The sequence below is a fragment of the Neltuma alba genome, unplaced genomic scaffold (assembly GCF_004799145.2).
Source record: "Neltuma alba isolate B1F8T4 unplaced genomic scaffold, ASM479914v2 tig00012194_pilon, whole genome shotgun sequence".
In the NCBI taxonomy this organism is placed as follows: Eukaryota; Viridiplantae; Streptophyta; class Magnoliopsida; order Fabales; family Fabaceae; genus Neltuma; species Neltuma alba.
The window spans coordinates 13,159-33,549 of NW_021636734.1; the positions used below are offsets into that span (position 1 = coordinate 13,159).

At 37.8% G+C, this 20,391-nt stretch overlaps 2 protein-coding genes and 1 long non-coding RNA gene across 8 annotated transcripts; 2 read left to right on the plus strand and 1 right to left on the minus strand.

Annotated features, from left to right (window-relative positions):
* Positions 1-1,817: 1,817 nt before the first annotated feature.
* LOC114724659 (uncharacterized) lies at positions 1,818-7,970 on the plus strand. 3 transcript variants are annotated; one of them, XM_028911056.1, is made up of 4 exons: positions 1,819-2,149; positions 2,288-5,697; positions 6,285-6,647; positions 6,768-7,970. In XM_028911056.1, the coding sequence occupies exons 2-4, from the start codon at positions 2,332-2,334 to the stop codon at positions 7,488-7,490; spliced, it is 4,452 nt and encodes a 1,483-aa protein (XP_028766889.1). In that variant the 5' UTR covers positions 1,819-2,149; positions 2,288-2,331; the 3' UTR covers positions 7,491-7,970. The 3 variants fall into 3 exon arrangements, with proteins under 3 accessions (XP_028766888.1, XP_028766889.1, XP_028766887.1); XM_028911055.1 differs by having other exon boundaries at positions 1,818-1,958; positions 6,285-7,970; XM_028911054.1 differs by having other exon boundaries at positions 1,820-2,149; positions 6,285-7,970.
* Positions 6,123-19,169, plus strand: LOC114724660 (actin cytoskeleton-regulatory complex protein PAN1-like). Of its 4 annotated transcripts, none has more exons than XM_028911059.1 (9): positions 9,448-9,645; positions 9,869-9,987; positions 10,621-10,737; positions 11,679-11,926; positions 12,313-12,471; positions 12,589-12,745; positions 16,259-16,398; positions 16,492-16,527; positions 18,042-19,169. In XM_028911059.1, exons 3-9 carry the CDS (start codon positions 10,659-10,661, stop codon positions 18,876-18,878), a joined length of 1,656 nt encoding a protein of 551 aa, XP_028766892.1. In that variant the 5' UTR covers positions 9,448-9,645; positions 9,869-9,987; positions 10,621-10,658; the 3' UTR covers positions 18,879-19,169. The 4 variants fall into 4 exon arrangements, with proteins under 4 accessions (XP_028766893.1, XP_028766892.1, XP_028766891.1 ...); XM_028911058.1 differs by having other exon boundaries at positions 9,872-9,987; XM_028911060.1 differs by lacking the exons at positions 9,448-9,645; positions 9,869-9,987 and adding an exon at positions 6,123-6,126.
* Positions 19,170-19,178: 9 nt separating this feature from the next.
* LOC114724663 (uncharacterized) lies at positions 19,179-19,690 on the minus strand. The gene is made up of 2 exons (XR_003738338.1): positions 19,587-19,690; positions 19,179-19,542 (listed from the first exon to the last, which is right to left on the minus strand). It is a non-coding gene; the product is annotated as an uncharacterized LOC114724663 (long non-coding RNA).
* Between the last annotated feature and the right edge of the window lie 701 nt (positions 19,691-20,391).

Here is a 20,391-nt window from a genome sequence, read left to right on the forward strand (position 1 = left end):
AACGCTGTGCTGTTGTTCTTCAATATATTTGAATTTTATATTTTAGATTTTCATTCTAATTATTTGAATTTTATTTTTATATTTTATATTATTTTATTTGAAATAAATAATACACTGCATTTACAAAATAAAATAAAATCTTAAAATTAGTCGGATAATATGAAAGAATCTGTTTTCCTCAAGGGAGGTATGCATCTCTTCACTGATAGAAAAGGTATCTTATAAAATCCCGTGGAAGTGCATGATGGCCACCGTCCTAATATCCAGCGACCTAAGTCAATTAATTAATGTAATGATAATATGATACTCTTCTGATCCTTAATATAATACCCATTTAACTAATTTGATTATATTAAGAAAGTTAGATAAGTTAGTTAATTATAAGAAAAATGACACATTTTTCCTAAAACGTCATAATCATCTTTTTTAATACTCTTTTTTTTCTCTTCTACTTGATTATGGTTAAGAGAGTATTCAGATGGGTGATTTAGAGAAAATTAATAAATATTAAAAATGGGTTTTATACTTATGACTAAAATTAACTTAATAATTAAGTCCTGTATTAAGGACCGAAGGAGTATTATGTATCTTGAACAGAAGGATTGGTCGTAACGTTTACTCCTCTTTCATGATAAATCAGTTTTCGGTTGGATAGACTACCTCGTCTTGAAATAATATCACCTGCTATCGTAACTTGTTTGATTATATTCCAAACAAGCTTTGACAATTTAAACTCTCGGATAGGAACAGAGTTCAAATCCTTAACTTAAGGGGCAAATCACTTCATGTTTGGATTTTTTTCCTAAATACAAAAAGTAGCTAGTTTAAAGTAGCATCATCCACCAATATCAAATTACAAGACAAACTATCTCATCTTCAAATATTCCTCTGGTTCTTAATATAAGACTTATTTAACTAATTTAATTAGATTAAAGAAGTTAAGTAAGTTAGTTAATTATAAGAAATGTGGCACATTTTTTTTAAAATACCATAATCATATTTCTTAATACCCCATCTTCTACTTCTACTTGATTATAATTGATGAAGTATCCATATGGATAATTTAGAGAAAATTAATAAATATGAGAAACGAGTCTTATATTTAAGACCAAAACTAACTCAATAATTAGATCTATATTAAGGACCGGAGGAGCATTAAGTAAAATAAAATGTTGTTGCGTCCAAAAAATGTTAACGGAAAAATTAATAAAATTCATCAAAACACTGAATATGCATAAATATTAAATATATATACTTTCTCCAAAAACTGGGCTGTTATGGCGCGATGCACTCCTTGAAACACCAGCCTGGAAGTAACAATGCTGACGCAGGCGCATGTTCTGAGGGGGATGAATAGTACAAAATAATAAAGAATAAATTGTCAGAAACCCGAGGAAGGAATGATCATCGCCAACATAAATCTTCATTCTTGTTCTCTTTTTTCAATAATTTTTTTATGTAAAACTCCGCCGTCAAAACTGTGATCTGTATTTTGGCTCACTGATGAACAATATTCGCAGTCTTAAACAGTAAAATTACAGCGTAAAAAGAAGCTAAGCAGTAAGCACTGTTACTGGTTTAAGATTCGCAAGAACGAGAAAGTGAAGAAACCAGAAAGTGTGACAGTGTAAAAAGAAAGGATTTTGATCTGCTCGTAATGGAGGAGTCTGTTGACGAGGAAAAGGGGGAAGGAAGGAAGTGGGGTCCATTGATTACAGGAGACAATCCAACTCCGTAAAAGAAGAGTTGTTTGTGGAAAGCAACATAAAAAAGTTAAATAGAAATGGCTGAGCTTTCTCTCTCTCTCTCTTTCTCTTTCTCTTCTTTTTGTGCCGCCCCACTCTCTCATTCTGTCAAACGTCCAAAACACCTCTATGCCATCATCACACATACAGCTCCTCCACAGCTCTTGTTGTCTATACTGAGGCCCATAAAAAGTAATAGAGAAGGAAGACCAGGTAAAAGGAAAGAGGATTCTCTTTACAATTTGTTTGTTTGTTTGTTTGGTTTTATCAATCCTACCTGGTGACCTATTCATCTCCAGTATTTCCTCCCTTCCTCTTTAAGTTTATTGCATGATCAACTCATCATTTTCTTTCGACTGATCAATCTGATTCCGTCTGAAATCTCTGTCGATTCAACAGTTGAGGTTAGTTTCGGCTTTTTTTCTTTTTCCCCGAGTTCTGTAACTTCTTAGTTAGACTTAGCTTTTCCGGGACTGTTCCTCATGGATCTTACATGAAACGCATTGCTCACTGGTTTACTTCTGCTTGTTTAATTTGAACAGATTTTCGTTCAATCAAAGAGACAGAGACTTCGAAAGCAAGGGGGATGGCATCAGCGATGGAAATTGGAGTCAAAATAAGAAAAATGCTGATTATTTCAATCAGAGCATGCCATAGATCGCTTTGTAATCATCCTTTCCTCGTGGGCGTCCTGGGATGTTTGATTTTTCTGTACAGATCCTTTCCTTTTGTATTTTCCATTTTGGTTTCTGCTTCCCCTGTTTTGGTCTGCACTGCTGTTCTGCTTGGGACTCTTCTTAGTTTTGGGCAACCCAACACTCCTGAAATTGAAAAGGAAGAGGAAGTTGCTCATGACATTTCATCCTTTCAAACTGGGTTTTCAGAGGGTGCCACTGTCATTGCTGAGAAAGAGGAGAGCGTTGTTGTAAAAACACATACAGAAAGTAGAGGTGTTATAGAAGAAGAGAGGAGCATTGAAGAAGCAAGCTTGGGAGAAGATAAAACTAGGAATATTGACGAAAGTGGCAATTTAATTTCTTTCGCGCCACCAGTTGATGGAATCTCTCAAAATTTCCAGAATGAGAGCCAAGCACGCGAGCAAATGGATAGAGAACTCTGCAGTTTTGAGTTGGATAATAAGAAGGAAGTTCATGAAGAGAAATCGAAGGCTGAAGGCATTTCAAGCGATGACGATGCTATTGAGAAACAATACGTTTTTGTTCAAAAAGTAAACGATGACATTCTTGATGATGAAAATGAAGAAACTGTTGCAGAGCTGCTTCAAACTTTGAAAGGAGATCAGTTGGACTTTTCATCCAATTCCTCTTGGAAAGCGGTGGATCACAATGAAGAGGAAGACTCTTTGGAATCGGGGTCTGATCGGGCAGAGAGCTCCTCACCTGATGCTTCCATGGCAGATATAATGCCAATGCTTGAGGAACTCCACCCACTGTTAGACCTGGAAGCCTCGCAGACTGCACAATTGTCCCGTGATGAATCTGCTGTTTCAGAGAAGTCTCAAAAGATTGATGATGGCAGTGTTCAATCAGATGAAGATACTGAGAATCGGGTTGAAGTGGAAGAAGAGGGCGTTGATGATCACGACGATGAAGAGGAAGAAGGTGGCAAAGAGGATGAAAGTAAATCCGCTATTAAGTGGACAGAAGACGACCAAAAGAATCTCATGGATCTGGGGACTTCAGAGCTCGAGAGGAACCAGCGATTAGAGAATCTCATTGCAAGGAGAAGGGCACGGAAAATGATGGTTGAGAAAAATCTAATAGATTTTGAAAGTTCTGATCTTCCCTTCAATGTCACTCCCATCACAACAACAAGACGCAACCCCTTCGACCTACTTGATGATTCTTATGCTGCCATGGGGTTACCACCCATTCCTGGTTCTGCTCCTTCTAATCTACAGCCTAGACGAAACCCTTTTGATATTCCTTATGATCCTAATGAAGAAAAACCTGATCTCAAGGGCGATAGCTTTGAACAGGAGTTCCTGACATTTAACCAGAAGGATACATTTTTCCGGAGGCATGAAAGTTTCAGCTTTAGGCCATCTGTATTAGGTGCAACCAAGCGCGGGAAGCAAAATTTGATTTGGAAACCTATCTTTTTGTCAGAGCAGCAGGCTTCAGAGGGAACAAGCTACCCGTCATTCCAGAGGCAGTTAAGTGAAGTAAGTGAAACGAATTTGAGTTCTGTTCAGGATACTGAATCAGTGAGTTCAAGTGATCAGGATGAGAGGAAGTTTGATGAACGAGATTTGTCTCAAGAAACAGAATTAATATCCAACATAGATCATGCTTCTGAATGTGTTGAAATTGGAAGTCAATCCTCTGGAGAAATTGATCCTGTGGAAATGATACAAGTACATGAGAGCAATTCTCACCATGGTGAAGTTGAAATAATGTTGGGTGGGGCGGAAAATCTTTCTGAGATGGCACTCTATCCTGAAGCAGGAGAGATTGCAACACATGAGGAATTAAATACGGGTGAAATTGAAGCCCATTTAGGTAGAGAAACAGTTGTTGGGGAAAGCAACGGCAGATCAAGCCAGTTTTCACTATTGGAAGGGACTGACAACATGCCTGATGAGATGAGAGTGATATCAGCAAGTTTACAGTCAGGAGATAATAATCTACTGGACTCCAGAGATTCTGTGGAGCAGGTGGACCTCCATAATGTGAGTGCTGGGGTGGAAGGCAACCAAAACAGGGTTCCTCTTTATGATTCTAGCCCACTAACTGCTGGCAAGTTTGCATCATTTTCTTCTGTATCTTCTGATTCAGCAACAGAGTTTAATGAGAGGGCTTGGCCTATGTCACCAGCAGGAATGGTTGCTGACGTGATGGATACAGATGATCATGCTCAAGAAGCCAGTACTTCCGGTCTTGAAGAAAATCACTCGGCAACTTCTCAGCTGCATATGGAAGTAAATGATGAACGGCACTCTGGGGATTCTGAAGATATAAATCAGCATGATGTCAATGCTGAGCTGGCTTCAGTTGCCCCAAGCTTTGTAGAGGATAATGAATCTTCAGTGCCTGTGCCTCAGGTCACGCAGCCTGTTTCTGTGGATTCAAGTTTGTCTTCAAATGTTGGATCATTAAATGCAGAGATGAACACAGACTTGGCTTATGAACAGGAGCAAGCTGACCTCTTACGTGCTGAATCTGAAGTTCAAAAAGACAATTCAGATGATTCACCCTCTGGCTGTCACATGGCTTTGGAGAAATCACATTCATCCCATGATAAATCTGTGGAGGAAGGCTCAGTTCACTACAGTGCAGAGCCATCCAGATTTGACGATGGAAATACATCTGAGGGGGTCCAAGATGCAGATGAAAAGCTCGAGGTGGTAGAATCTTATTCCCTATTTGATAAGTCTTCGAGCAATTTATCTACGCCAGTACTGCAGGACTTGCAACCTTCGCTGGAAGCTGAGCAAGTTTCAATAGTTCATTCCGATCTTTCTTCTGAAGAAACAAGACTTGTAGAAAAAAATTCACTGAACAAGGAAGAGATGTTTGAGGTTGAACGAGATAAATATGAGAAGCTGGATTTGATGGCTTCTCATTCCCAGCATATGTCTTCAAGTGATTCATCAATGTCCGCAGCACAGGAGATGCAGCCTTCACTAGGGGCCGAGCAAGCTTCATTTGTTCATCCAATTATGCCTTCTAAAGAAAATGAACGCGTGGAGGAAACTTCGCTAAAAAAGGACGACGCGGTTGTTGTTGAGCAGGATAAATTATTCTTGTCACATTCTTTCGAGCAGGGGAACATTGATATCCGTCAAGGTTTGGATAGGGTGGTTTCTTCTAGTTCGGATTGTCAGTATGTGCAATGTGAAGTAAAATCCCCCTCTATCTTGGACGGTGACCTGCCAAATGCAGATAATTCATTAGTTGCACCATCTTTTAGTGATCATGATGAAAGTCAGGTTAGTCACATGCTAATTATGCTTACATTTGTCTGAATAACTTGTAATTATGGAACTCATTTTAGATTGGTTCTTCATTATAGTTCCATGGGAAATATTCACTTTTAAACTTAGTTGTATTCACTTTTAAACTTAGTTGTATGTGATTATTCTGTATCATTGTTCATGGGATACATAAGCTATCCGCTTCATATTGGTTGCATATCATGTAGCATCCCTCTTGTATAGCTTGTTGCTGATGACGGATGACCCATAATTTGTTAACCCTCCTCTTGCATCGAGCAGGAGGAGATGAACATTATATGCAAATTTTTATGGATTTTGCAAATAAATGACAAACAAATAAGATGTTTAGTGCTATGTAGATAAAATTTTAGTTTTCTTGTATTGCTAGAGGAAGGATCTCTATTTGTTTATTGTCAGAAAAAGGTTAAAATCATATTCATGATGATTTCTTGCTTCACATGCTTGATGTGCATAAATCCTTGATCCTTCCATTTTTAGCTTTTTTCAATTCAATGTCCCCAGCTTTTCTGGCATTTAAAATAACTGAGAAAACTAATCATGAATTCTTTGAATTTCTGCAGAAATCTTGTATTGTACAGGTTGAATCCACAGAGACCAGAGACGAAGTTCTGCCACAGATCTCTGCTATTACTTCCTATTCATCTGACACTCCTGGATTGAAATTGCCAACTGAGCAAGTGGATTCAGAAGTTGATAAGCCTGGGAAAGTTGTCAATGAGATGCAAGAAATATTGAATTCCTCGGCAGAAGGCTACAGGTCTCTGGTTACTGAAGAAAATGTCAAAGAATCAGATGAACTAAAAGAAATTGATGAAGGATTCTTGTCAGAATTGGACACTGTCGGGGATTTTGGCATCAGTGATGCTGGTGTATCACTTCATCCTAACCTATTGCCTGAGGATACTACGGTTAGGGATGCTCAGGTTAGTTTGTTTCCTAAAGATATAGCAAAGTATGATCAAGAGATACCATTTCTTGAAGCAAGATCACTTGACGATATTGATTTGGCTTTCAAGCAACTTAAAGGAGTGGATGTGGAGCAGGTCATCCAACCAAGTTCAGTTAAGGATCTGCTTACTGGTGATGGTGTGCAATCTCTTCATCCTGATCTATTGCCAGAGGTGAATACTGTTGGGGATGCTCAGGGATGTTCATTGCCCAAAGTTACAGCTGAGGCTGGTCAAGAGATCCCATTTCTTGAAGCAAGATCACTTGAAGATATTGACTTGGCTTTCAAGCAACTTAAAGAAGGAGTGGATTTTGAGAAGGTCATGTTACCAAGTTCAATTAAGGATCAGCCTTCTGGCGATGCTGCGATCTCACTTTATCCTGATCTATTGCTGGTGGAGACTGCTGATAGGGATGCTCAAGTAAGTTCACTGTCCGAAGATGCAACAGGGTTTGGGAAAGAGATCCCACTTGTTGAAGCAAGATCGCCTGAAGATATTGACTCTGCTTTCAAACGACTTACAGAAAGAGCGGATGTTAAGAAGGTCACCCTACCTAGCACGGGAGATCAGCTTTCCAGTGACAAATCTGAAGAACCTGTTGCTAATTCAGACTTTCAAGTTGCTGAAGCTAGATCTCACGATGATACCACTATCAGTTTAGAGGAAATCTCAGAAGGCACTCAAGGGGAGCTGCCGGAGGTTTTAAATATGAAGGATGCACCGGCGGACATAGAAGTGAAAGAAGTTGGCTCAGCTAAGATGATTGAGTCCAGTCATGCAGGGTCTGATGCTGACGAACAGGGCAAACTTCTGTAGTTGGAACGGAACATGCTTCGACAAGCAACTCAAACATTCATCATAGGAGATCTAGTTCCAGCTCAAGTGATTCTGACTGATACTGAAATTAAACTATGAGCAGGAAGAAATAGTTGCGGATTTCTTATTTTACAGCCTTTTTTTGTCCACTGCAGTGATGAGAGCTTGGATTCCTGGCCTCGTTATCATCCTCCCTAAGGGTAGTCATATTTTTCTATTTTTTGAAGGATTGGTTTCTTCAAGAATGAGTTTTGGTTTGATTTCTTGAAGTGTGGGGTTTCTTTTTATTCGGTTTTCCCCGTTGAGTGTGAGTTGTCTTACTGAGGCATATAGACTGAGACCTTATTTCCAACAGTTGCAATATATGTAAAAAAAAAAAGAATGCTGTAAATCATACGTTGGTTTGTAGAAACGGTGTTTGGATTTTGGCTTTCCTTCATATAACAGATAGTTATTTTCTGGTCTCTGTTCTTTTTTCCATCAATTAATGGCAATACTCTCCTGCGCTCAAAGATGAGCATTCTGGTATAACCTTTCCATAAATCGATACGGCGGAGGATGAAGAACGATGGTAACTGTGAGTAAAGTGTGCTTTCAATTAAATGATTCAAGGATTTTGGGTAGATATAAAACTAGTTTGAAAAGTACTTTTATTATATATACGAAACAAATATACGAAGGAGTTTGTCTTACATAAACATAAAGGTGCTTGTCCAAACACTCTTATGATTCTACAGAAAGGACCCGGAGATTGGAACTTCTCCCTGTCTCGCCGCTGTGACCATTGACTGTTGTTAATCTGAAATTATTCGTTATTCTTACTACCTCCCTGTTATTAGGAAGGTATATTTGTCTTTTTTATTATCGAAATAATGTAATAAAAATCTAAAAATATTCTCCATTATGTATGTTAAGCCGATTGCCAGTGACTAACTTAAAATGGAGGACCATTATACAGATGTGGGTGTGTGAAATTTTACATGTCAGGGTTAAATATATATATATTTGATTAATATTAAGACATTTTTAGCTATACATGTGCCAGATAACAAGAAATATATAAAAACACACACACATATATATATATGTTAAGATCACCATATAAGTTGTTTTAACATCAATAGTTTCAGCTCAAAAAAAAAAAAAAACATCAATAGTTACATTTACACTAAATGACCAATCATGATTCAGTTGAATGTAGCGAAATCAATCAACTTCATTTAAATAAGGTTAACGTCTGAACCTTGTACATGAATGGAAAAAATTGAAAGTTATTATTATTCTCAATTGAGCTTGAGTGAGGCCCTAGATCGTTATTCATAAAATTTATAATGAGTTTTAATTATAAAAAAATTCACAACGACATTTTTCCAACGATTTTTTTTCAAGAAAACAAGCCTTGTCAAATAAAAACGCATTTAGGTTGGGGAAGAAAAAAATTGCACCCAGAGTAGTGACAGCTCCCTATAATTATCGACAACTAAAAAAAAAAAATTAATATCTCCCCGATCCTTTAATTTTGAATATAAATGTAAGGTCCCAATTTATTTTGTATCTCATATTTATCTACTTTTTTTAAATAATCTTTATAATGACTATATATGTTAAAAATTATATCAAATAGTAATTTTGACTAATATATATAATTAGTAAGAGTATTATAAAAAAATAGTTAAAATACTTATTTATTATAAATAACTATATTAACCAATTTTTTTAATCTTTTAATACATCCTCATGTTAAGGGAAAAGGTACGTTCAAATTTCAGTCCTTCATTTGTTTTGCTCTCATTTTTTAAAAGAAATAGCATTTAATAAAGCAATGAGAACCCTTGATTAAAAAATGCATTAAAAAATAAAGGAAAGAAAACCCTATGACCCATGACCATGTCGTCTGAAAGAGAAGGGGAAAAAAATCTTCCCCAACCAGGGATAAATAAAAAAAAAAAAATTATTAGCCAAAAAGCCTCCGGGATCGCGAAGCAGGAGAGGGGAGACAGCAAAATATTCCGACTTGGGTTTGGCGTCGAAGCTGAGGCCATAGAGGAAGAAGAATAAGAAGAAAACGCTAAGACATAGCGTAGACCAGCACAGAAGATCGTCCGAAGCAAAAGATTTGTTTTTGACCTTGATTCCTTGTTCTGCTGCCACCCTAGTAAGTATCCTGGATCTACTTCTATCCCATTCTCATTTCACTGGTGCGGCTTGGTGATCATGCGCGTTAGGTTTTCTCCTATGAAGTGAATGGAATTAGATTTGGGTTAGCCTCTAATGAAATTTGTGCTAGCCTTCTCTTAGGAGCATTTTTCACTGAAAAAGACTACGCTATCTGTAAGCTAATTTCTTGTCGGAATCCTGAATTGTGTCATGTCATAAAGAAGGCAGGGGAGCATATGCACACACGCACACTTTTTTCTCTGTTCAAGGAGTTGGCGGTAGGAACATGATGCATTTGGCTGGAACGTTCAAATAGCACGAGCATGAGAGGGAAGTTAGAGTAACCTCCTTCTGTCATCTTTCGTTGATTTCTAGTTTGTGATTCTTTTGACTTTTGGGAATGTTTATTTGCGTCTCCCTTTACCTCTGCGTCCTCAAATTCCTTGCTTTTCTCATTCCTGCTGTATATAGTATTGGTATATAGCTCTTTTCTCAATAAAATTATCATTCGCATAATAGAGGGAATGCTAATTATTAAATAAGGGAGAAAGAAAGAATGATTGAATGCCTTGTGCAATGCTAAGTCTATCACCATCCTTTTGTTTTTGGGAACATCCAATGAAATCCTTGGCCATTTCTTCTCACTAATCGTTTGCAGTGAATTTATCTAGCTTACTTGAAATCGGGTTGTTATGATGGTGACATTTTGGGTACATATGATTTGGTATTGTTTCCATTGAATATAAATGTATGTTATGCTCTGCTGGCCATCACACCCTAGTGGCAGCTCCATAGGTGACCTTTGCCAGGCTTCTCAATGGTGCCTAATTGGCGTCCTATTTTGGTAGCAAAATAGGGGAAGCTAGTTATCTCTTCTTTGTGATGGCTCTCTTGGTTTGTTCATGCCTTTTAACTTAATTCTGAGCCTCTTGGTTCTTTTTGATTGATGCTCATTATCACCTATAATTTGTAGGAATAACCTCAGGATATGCAAGCTTGTCAAAAAGCAGCATGAGCAACGATATGTTTGATGTACAGATATTAACGGAGAAGTTGTTGAAACTCAACAATTCGCAACAAAGCATTGAATGTATCCAAAATTTCGTCTTCATCCTTCTTCTTGGTTCCTCGTCTTCATAGTCTATGTGCCACTTCCTATACATGAATTATGGCTGTGAAACCTTTCATGGCACGTGCTCTTGGTTCATTACATGGTATTGATTTACACGAAAGCCAAGAAAGTCAAGCCACACCGTGGTTTATTGGGATATAGGAAATATCTTCTAAAGGAAATGGCACCTATACTTTTCGTGCTGTAATGTAATTTCTATTCTCTTGATCTTGCAAATGGGTTTTCATGATTCCCGTTTTGCAAATCCCTTTTTAGTTTTTATAGTTAAGTTAATGAAAATGGACTGGTATGTAAAATTCCTGTCCCCTCCTCAAAATATCGTGTCTTTTGGTGCAATAATAAATTATCTCTTCGTTGTTATTCTTATTTTCATGCTTGTTCAGGTTGTCCTTAGACTCCAATATTTATAAATGATCTTGGTCAAACCATATAACCCAGTCCTTGTATTTCAAGTCTTCCTTCATCATGATATAAACTTTGCTTGAATTATTAATGTTATATCTATTGTCACGATCCAGATGGTTGGAAAAATTTTTTTCCATGTTTGAGATATTTTTATATGTTAATTTTTTTATTTTTTTTTTACCTGCATGCTTCCACCCTTTTGTATCAGGTCAATAAGAGAAGGTGCATCCCATGATGTTGTTGTTCTGATGCTTTTGGGGAAATTGCTGTGGGCATATTTTACTTTAATGACTTTTATTCAGCCACTCTAGTCTTCTTGATAATGTATTCTGAGCAAATGGTGAAAATTTTGCATGCTCTAAGGAAGCACTGTAGCTGAATAATTTTTGAGAGGAAATATTACTGCAACTTTAACATTGACTTCTTAGCTGTGATTTCATTTTGGTGGTTGATCTTGTTTTGTTCACATATTTTCCCGTTAACTATCCTATCAGCTTTGTCCCGTTGGTGCATCTCTCACCGGAAGAAAGCAAAAGACATCGTTGAAACATGGGATAAGTTATTTAACTCTTCCCAGAAAGAGCAACGGGTCTCTTTTCTATACTTAGCTAACGACATCTTGCAAAATAGTAGGCGGAAGGGTAGTGAGTTTGTCAATGAATTCTGGAAAGTTCTTCCAGCTGCTCTCAGGCATGTTTATGAAAATGGCGATGAATATGGAAAGAAAGCAGTGACCAGACTTGTAAGTTGTATTCTGTCTTCTCGGAAACTGTGATTGTAGTATTGCTTGTCTACTGAGACACATGCACTGCAAGACACCCCTGCAAGTGGCAGCCATCAATTAGTTGTGTTCTTGTGTGGGGCCACCAGATCGGTTGCATTATTTTGGCTCATGGTTGTGGCACTTGCTTACTGTATCACAATCATCTTTTTATGGTCCTACAATAGAAAACTATTGCATTCGAGAGTTCAGTTTTATGTCTATTATCATTTTTTTTTGTGAGTTTTTTTCCTCACACGGCTTCAGTATTCCTTTTCTAACCTGATCATTTCATCATCATTATTATTATTTATTTTCCGGAAGCGGGGGCTGTTGGTGGTAATGGTGTTTTCTGTTCGTTTGGTTAGGTTGACATATGGGAAGAAAGGAAGGTTTTTGGTTCAAGAGGTCAGGGTCTGAAAGATGAAATGATGGGTAAGGCTCCACTTCCATCCTCTGCATCTGCAAGCAACGGAAAGAGTAATCCTATCAAGATAGTGAAGAGGGATGCCCATTCTGTGAGAATAGTAAGCAAGAAAAAGCCCCCTTTTTTTTTTTTAAAAAAAAATCTTTGAAATGCTTCTGTGATGGTTTTGTATTTGTGAGTGTCTGAAAAGGGTGCTATTTAATCATCTTCATTGTAGAAACTGGCTGTTGGGGGCCATCCAGAAAAAATATTGACAGCATTTCAGCCTATTCTTGACGAACATCTTGGTGAGGAGGCTGCCTTAACTAAGTGTCATGCTGCTGTAAGGGATGTGGGAAAGGTTATAGAAGATGTTGAAAATACATTGGCTCAAGGTAAGAGAGTTGCAAGTGAAACTCCCTTATGCCTTTCTCTATATTAAAGTAATCGATGCTGGGCATAGCGTAACAAGGATGCTAAATAATATAATTTACAGGTATCCATTATTTGTTTAGAAATCTTTTTGATTGCCAGGCAACTTTGATTTGAAATATCAATTAATGCAATTGTGAAAGAACTTAAAATGTTTGGTTATGCTTGGTGGTGGTCTTCAGCGCTAAGCATTTGTATTTGTGATTAAGGGGTACGCCAGGTGAGGCAATGCTTGAATCAACCCCTTTAATTGGGCCTTTGATAAGACTCCTTGTAAGTCAGCCTTGATTTATCAGAGGCGAAATGAGAGGAGTTCAGTTGAAGTCTGACTTGGTCTTGCTTTATTTAATTATTTAAATTTTTAGTTGTGTTTATGGAGTCAGTTAGCAAAATAAGAGGACTACTAGATCAGTCATGGTCATTTAAGCCTGTCACGTTTTGTATTTCATTGTGATCCCGATAATGTAGGGATATTTAGTTGTTTCATGTTTGTTGCAGTGTCACTCAACTCTATAGATATGTTAGCCTCCTTATTAGCTAGCATATGAGTGAATTATAACGGAGTTCAATGGTTCAGAGATTCTCTTGGGCTATTTTCATAGTGAGATACTTACTGTGAGGGGGAGATTAGAGTGTTCTTGTTCCTTTCTTGTTCTGTTCTGTTAACTTTCAGTGAGAATACATACCGGCCTTCGTGTCTTGTTTGCTCCCTCAACTCCATTTCTATGTCCAACTTCCATGGTCGAACTGTGTTTTCTATGTTGTGACCGTGTGAGCATTTATTATATGCTCTCTGCTTGTGTTTCTACTCATTGCGAGTTGAACTCTAGGACTGCTTTCTTTTAGTTTTTGTCCCAAGCTTCATTGGTGGATTTTCTATTATTTACTTTTCCTTTTGGGTTTGCATTATTACTCTCACTTCAAACGTCTGGGTTTTGGATCCTTGTGATGAACCGTGTTGGGCTTAATTTTGTCATTCCCTTCTGTACACTTTACTCCTAATTTGTTTCCTTCTTGACTTTTCCTGCCAAGTCACTAAGCATTGGAAGATGAGCCCTCTTTTCCTCCTACATTATCCCTGTTGTACATCAAGTCTTTCAATGGTTTTCCTTCATGCAAAGCTCTACGTTGTTGAAAATTTTAGGGTTTGTCTTCATATTTGCTAATGCATCAAATCTAGTATGGAGTGTCTTTTGATTTGCCTGAAGTGTACAATTTCGCTGCCCTTCTGACCAAGGGCTTGTAGTTCCGTATGCCCCTCATTGAGGTTTGAGGTTTGGTTTGTCACTGAGCAAGCATCCACAGTCTATACTTATTGGAAACTTTATCCATCTATTCACTAGCCCTTAATAAAGGTACAGTTTCCCTTGGTGCAGCATGATTTGCTTTTCTGGCTTTCTTACTTCCTGATTGTTGGAAATTTTGTCTCTAGAAGCATGTTTTATGGGCAATCTGTTTTCATATGCTCATACCTTACGTACCCAAAGCACACTAGGTTCAAACTTCAAACCATTGTTTTCAATGGTGAAAATTCGTTTCAGACAATAAAGCTGGACGCTAGTTTCTTTCTTAAATTTTTAAGTACTTATCTTGGCAAATTTCTGCTTTTCTACTCTAAACTCATCACCTTACATCTACTTGTGTTTTCTCGATTCAATTACCCTGCCTCTCTTAGAAGTGCTTATTGTAATATTGAATGAGGAGATTTAGGTTCCTTACCCAGATTGAATCGTGCTCAGAACATTGCTGGAAGGATTGAGTTCTAGTTTGCACCTTTGTTCTACACATGATGTCCTAAGGTTGCCCAAGGTTCATCATTCAGGCCTCTTCTTCAGGCCCCTTCATATTGGAACCCTACAATGTGATTGTTGCTTTCCGCATCTATTAGCTCAAAATCAGGTATACTTTGCGTTGCTGTGAATTGATAACAGGGTAGGTCTTCATGAACTATGTACGTCTTTAATCATCGACTTAGCTACCTCCTGTCCATTTATCATTTTATCTTCTTACATCACCATATGCTTATTATCCGCCCCATTATAACCCAATGAAGACTCCTTATGGGAGACTTGATTTCTTTTATTGGCATCATCCCTTCACTAGTTACAGTCTTCTTTTTCCCCCACGGTACTGCTATCCCGTGATGTCCTATTTTCACCTATTGCTGCAATAGCTCCCTTGTTGCTGCTAATCTACCCAGTTGTTCTTTTCCCCTCCTTACCTTGGAGTATCTTTACATTTTGAGCAGTGAGATCCCTCTTTGTTGGGAATCTTAGTCCCTTCTGAATTGCTTATCTTCTCCAAGTTCTAAAATTATTTTAAGCTCAAATTTTAAATTAACAAGTAACTTAAAGTTAGAAATTGTACAGTGGTTGTGTTTGTTGGTTTGATGATTGGTCTAGTTTTAGAACATTGATCTTGAAGGACTTTGATTTTGAACATGGTCCTACCAGATTTTAGGGCAGAATATTACTATTTTGATCACTTTGATGATATGAAAGCCTGGGAATTTATGCTCAGAAACTTCAACTTATTTTCTGAAGAGTAAATAAAACAATGAAATGTATGGAGCCCACGTATGAAAGAGAGAGAAAAGTGGGGAAGCATTACGTGTATTGACAATACCTTTGTTGTAGAACTAGACTACATAATCTGTGGATATTGTGTTCCTGTAATTGTCATATAATTTGGATTACTCCATTTAATTGTATCTTTCTTGCTTTCCCATAGATGTTTTCTTAGCCTGTATGCTCCTTGCTGGTACCAAAGCAATGGGGTATTGAATAGGAGTAAATATCTTCGAAGGCTTTTGAACAAGTCATGCTCAAGCAAGTTTTCTGGCTTTTTTCCGCTTTAAGTGGGCAAAACAAGAAAAAAAAGGGGGGAAAGAAACTATGTTGAACTGTTGTTCTATAGAAATTGTGGATATTATTGAAAAGGTAAGAGATTGTTCTGTACTAATTTCCACCATAGAGCATTAAATTAATGGTCAAAAGTCAAGTCTAGGAATTCCTCCTTTGATGAATAGGTATGCTTGTAATTGTCTAGGACAGTCGGACTACAGGAAATACTGTCCAATTGAGGCGCACAGGCTAGTAATACCTTCAATGAATAGTTTTGCTTTTAATTCTTTATATTGGTTCTGGAAATGTTCATTATTCCGATACATGACCTAAAATACCCAATTTTTTTAGGGCAGGACTTGCTTATAGCATCGCATGCTGACTTTGCTCTGCATTAGACAAAATACCTTTCATTGCTTCAATTTTTTCTCCCTTTGAATATTTGAATTTCAACCAGATTTCTGGTTTTTTTTTTTTTAACTATTTGGTATTTGGTGCTTTTAAGTTTTGACCAATTCGGATTCAGGCATCATTGGGTCCAAATTCTATTTTACATCAAGTGATCGTAGAATTATTTGTATTGATGATCCTTTTTGCTTTTTTCTTTTTTTTGGTGGGTCGTATATTACGTAGGGAATCAGGTGGGATCTGCTTTGATGGATGACCTGCAAGATCAGGAAAAGGAGCTCAAACAATATATGCTGCAACTTGAGAACGCTGAGGCTGCTAGGGACTGCTTGCTTTCACAGCTTAAAGATGCGCTTCTGGAACAAGTATAGATGATTTTGTAATCTTATATTCTGAGGCTTCAATTCTTGACAAGCTTTGTGCGATTGATGACTGCTTACTGATCTAAAGTTTTTCAGGAATCAAGGCAGGAGGTTGTCCGCACACAGTTGCTGGTGAGAATTTGCCCTTTCGGTCTTCATGGGTGCAACACTGTTATTTCCTTCTGAAACACTTTTAACTGTTTGTCTCTATTAATTTTGTCAAGTTTGGGTATCCTTGAGCGTATCATCTTGATTCCTCTGTATTAGGAATTATATTAGATTTTGCTGGGCTTTCACTGTATACTTGGAGCTATCGATTATACAAAAGTAGCTTAAGCTACTTGGTTAGGACACAACATAAGCTTTTATACCCCGCATCTTTTTTTATTTCTTTCTGATATGGGATACTTGTCATTACTCTGTCCTGTGTGTTCTGTCCAATTCTCATTTTGTCCCCGCTAAATTAACTGAAAATTTTGACTTGAGACTGTTTATAATGTTTTCGTGTGAAAATAATATATGTGGAACTATTTTAACTTTCTATACGACAAAAGAACGGATTTCTGTAATGGCAATATGCCTTTGGGTTCTCTTCATAGGCCTTTCTTTCTCTTTTTTCTTTTTTTTCTGTGTTCTCAGTCTCCTTGAATTCTTTTTGTCATGGTTTAATCTTGAAAACTGTTTTTCTATTGCGTTAGATCGCACATCATGTGATCTATCTTGTCTTGTTATTGATAAATATGCCAATGCTCGTAATTCATGTCAATTCTTTCTTTTCACCATGGGATGGTTTGATTTTGCAATTTATTTTCACGCAACTTTTGCCATCCATTTAAATTGCAATAAGCTCATCAACTTCTGACCCATCTTTTCACCTGTGATATGTGATAAACTTACAAAGACATTACCCATGCATCTTAATGGCCTCAAAGTTGTGAGGAGTAGGACCCCCCCCCCCAAACTGTAGACATGTCAGGAAATGGTATCATCCACGTTTCATCATGCTTTCTTTCCACAATTGCGGGGACTTATTCTGCTATTTCTGCCTGTTGCTTATTTTGCTGATATTGATTCAGATGACGCCTATGTCCAACATGTCTGGCCCATCCAGATTTTATTAAAATTGCATTTGCCCTGCTGATATGATATTAGATTAAACTCCATTACTCCACCATTTTCTTTTCCAGAATGCGCTATCCAAAATTACACATCCCTTTTTCTTCTGCCCTATACAGAGTAGTTGATGGAGGTTTTAACTTATCAGTTTAATTTGAATTCTTAAAATCATGATTTTCAAGCTCTGCATTAAAGCAGTTTATTGACAATTTGTAATCTGAGAAGATGCTTAAACTTCCCCTGCATGGCCATATGGTGTACATAATGGCATAGAAAATGGAATGAAAAAAAAGAGTGATTTTGGAGATGAAAAACGACTATTGCTCCCCGACATTAAAAAGTAATAGAAGGGTGATATAAACTATGGATCAATGATTACAGGGCTCATGGCCATTGTAAAAAAGGTTTGACTAACCAAACGGTCTGGAAGTCTCTAACTTGTACATGCATTTGTGTCTCCTTTATATAATCACTTGTGCTTCTTTTCTTTTGTCTTGAAGAGTGGCATTGATGGTTTTATGGATTTGTAGGCTGCTCGGGGCCAGATTGAACGGGCAGTTAGTATAAGGAAGAGGCTTAACCCGGGAGCAGAAGACACAAGGATGTTAGAACAGAATGCTCCATCAGCTCAATTGAACAGCACCTCCACTCAGCCTCCTTTTAGCCAACCTCTTTTGTCATTTGCTCCTTTCAAAACTGCTGAAGAAGATAACAAGAAGGCAGCAGCGGCTGCTGTTGCTGCTAAGCTTGCTGCCTCCACATCCTCTGCTCAGATGCTTACCTCCATTCTTTCTTCTCTTGTTGCCGAAGAAGCAGCTTCCATGAATGGTAGCTCAAAATCCACTGGATTCACTTCTGGACTACCTAGGTTCAACCCAGAGAAAAGACCCAAACTTGAAAAACCATTGCCTGATGCCAGCAATTCTGATGCAGGGAGCTCTTCGTTTTTTGCCCCCTCATCACAGCCATCGATGGCTAATATGCCACTTGCACCTTCAATTAACCTCCAGGCCATGTCACAACCTAGTCAATTACAAAGTGCATTTGCTCCAGCGCCCCCGCCCCCGCCCCCACCTCCTGCCTCTCATTCTCCGGTAAATCAATATGTCCAATCCACTGGTTTGATGATTGGAGGTATTCCTTATGGATATGGATCGAATAACCTTCCGCCTCCGCCTCCGCCTCCTTTACCTCCACATGTAGCAGCAGGGTTATCAAGGCCGGGCACTCAGCCATCTCAGCAGTCACCAGCTCAGCAAGCACAGCAGCAGCAACAGTCCGCAACAGGAGGATTTTACAGGCCACCTGGCGTTGGGTTTTATGGGCAAAGCCATCCTTCAACCCCACCGCCAATACATAGGCAGTGATCATTGTTCTAAGGACCATTGGCCAACGTTGCCGCAACTTTGATCATAGCGAGTTCCCCCGGGACTTTGCTGTAGGCCGAGGATATTCTCCTAGGCTCTGTAACAATGTAAATTAGTAGAAAACTAGATGATGTCGGCATTTGCCTGTAGCCTTGTACACCTCTTGGGGTTCCCCCTTTGCAACTGCCCTTTCATCAGCGGTAGGTTTTGAAATCATTGCTGTACCAAAGATGTTATTCTCTTGAGTCAGTTATCGCGGATTAGAACCTGATAAAGCCCTCGGTCAATGTTCTTTTTCCCTTTGTCATTAGGAGCATGTTTACAGGGCAGTTCGTTTGGTTTTGTTTATAGATCAGAGTTCCTCGATTTAGTGAACAGTAGGAGCGCTACATTTACGTGCTGTTGTGTAGGCCCACCCAACTTCCACCCAGCCCAACCCTAACCAAAATTCTACGACTAGACGGTGACTTTATGTGCTGTTTGTAGACCTTTTTCTTCACAAATCCTGCTTAATCAGCTAATGGTGGCTGCTGCGAAGCGTTCGTACGAATCTTTCGAAACGTTACCTGAGTAAAAGAGATGTGTGAGCAGGTAAGAAAGAGAGGCGAGCCTCATCTTTATTCTTGTAAGTTATGCGGAGGTGAGGCTTGCCTCTTACTTTTATCTGTCCTCATCTTTTGTCTGATGAGACCTGGATGGGTCAACCACGTTATTTCCCTCGTAATTTGTACTCTAAAACGCTACAGATTTGTAGTTTGGATGACTGGTGGGAGAATCGTAAATAAATGGTTAAACTTTTGTTGTTAATTTGATTAGAGGATTGAACGTTATTTCTAATTCTAGATGTTGTCTCATCGTATTTCATTACTAGAAGAAGGGTAACAATGGAGACCGGAGATGGAGATCCGTTTTCGATATATTAAAGAATGTTCTTATTAATTAAACGGGCATTACTGTGCTACATTCGATATATTAAATAAAACCATTTGTACTTCAAAAAACATAAAAATAACGTGGCCGGAGACATCACACCTGCACATAAATGCGGCTCCCTTTATCCCTTACGACAAATGAACATTAAAATCATTTTATGAATTAAATTCAAAAATTATTTATTTTCAAAAACTAGTAATAAATACTTTAGTTTAATTTGCAAATTTGTACTTTTTTAAGTGGTAAATATTGTTTAACGAGTAAATTTATGATATTTTAGTAGTAATTACTCATAATTTAATGAGTTTGCGTTACATGATAATAAATTTATAATTTCTAAAATGAGTAATTTTTTTATGAAGTATAAATATTTAAAATATATATCACAAAAAATATTGAAAATTAATTGGAAGATTGGTGCCCATGTGGAGTGCAGACAAGGTTTACCTTAAAATAACGGGAAAATTATTTAATACTAATTAAATATTAACACCAAACGGAAATTAACTCAACTGACAACTGGTATGTAGTAGGCAGCAGGACATGGGCTACTTATCCGTAAAAGGTTTTGTTTTTTTTG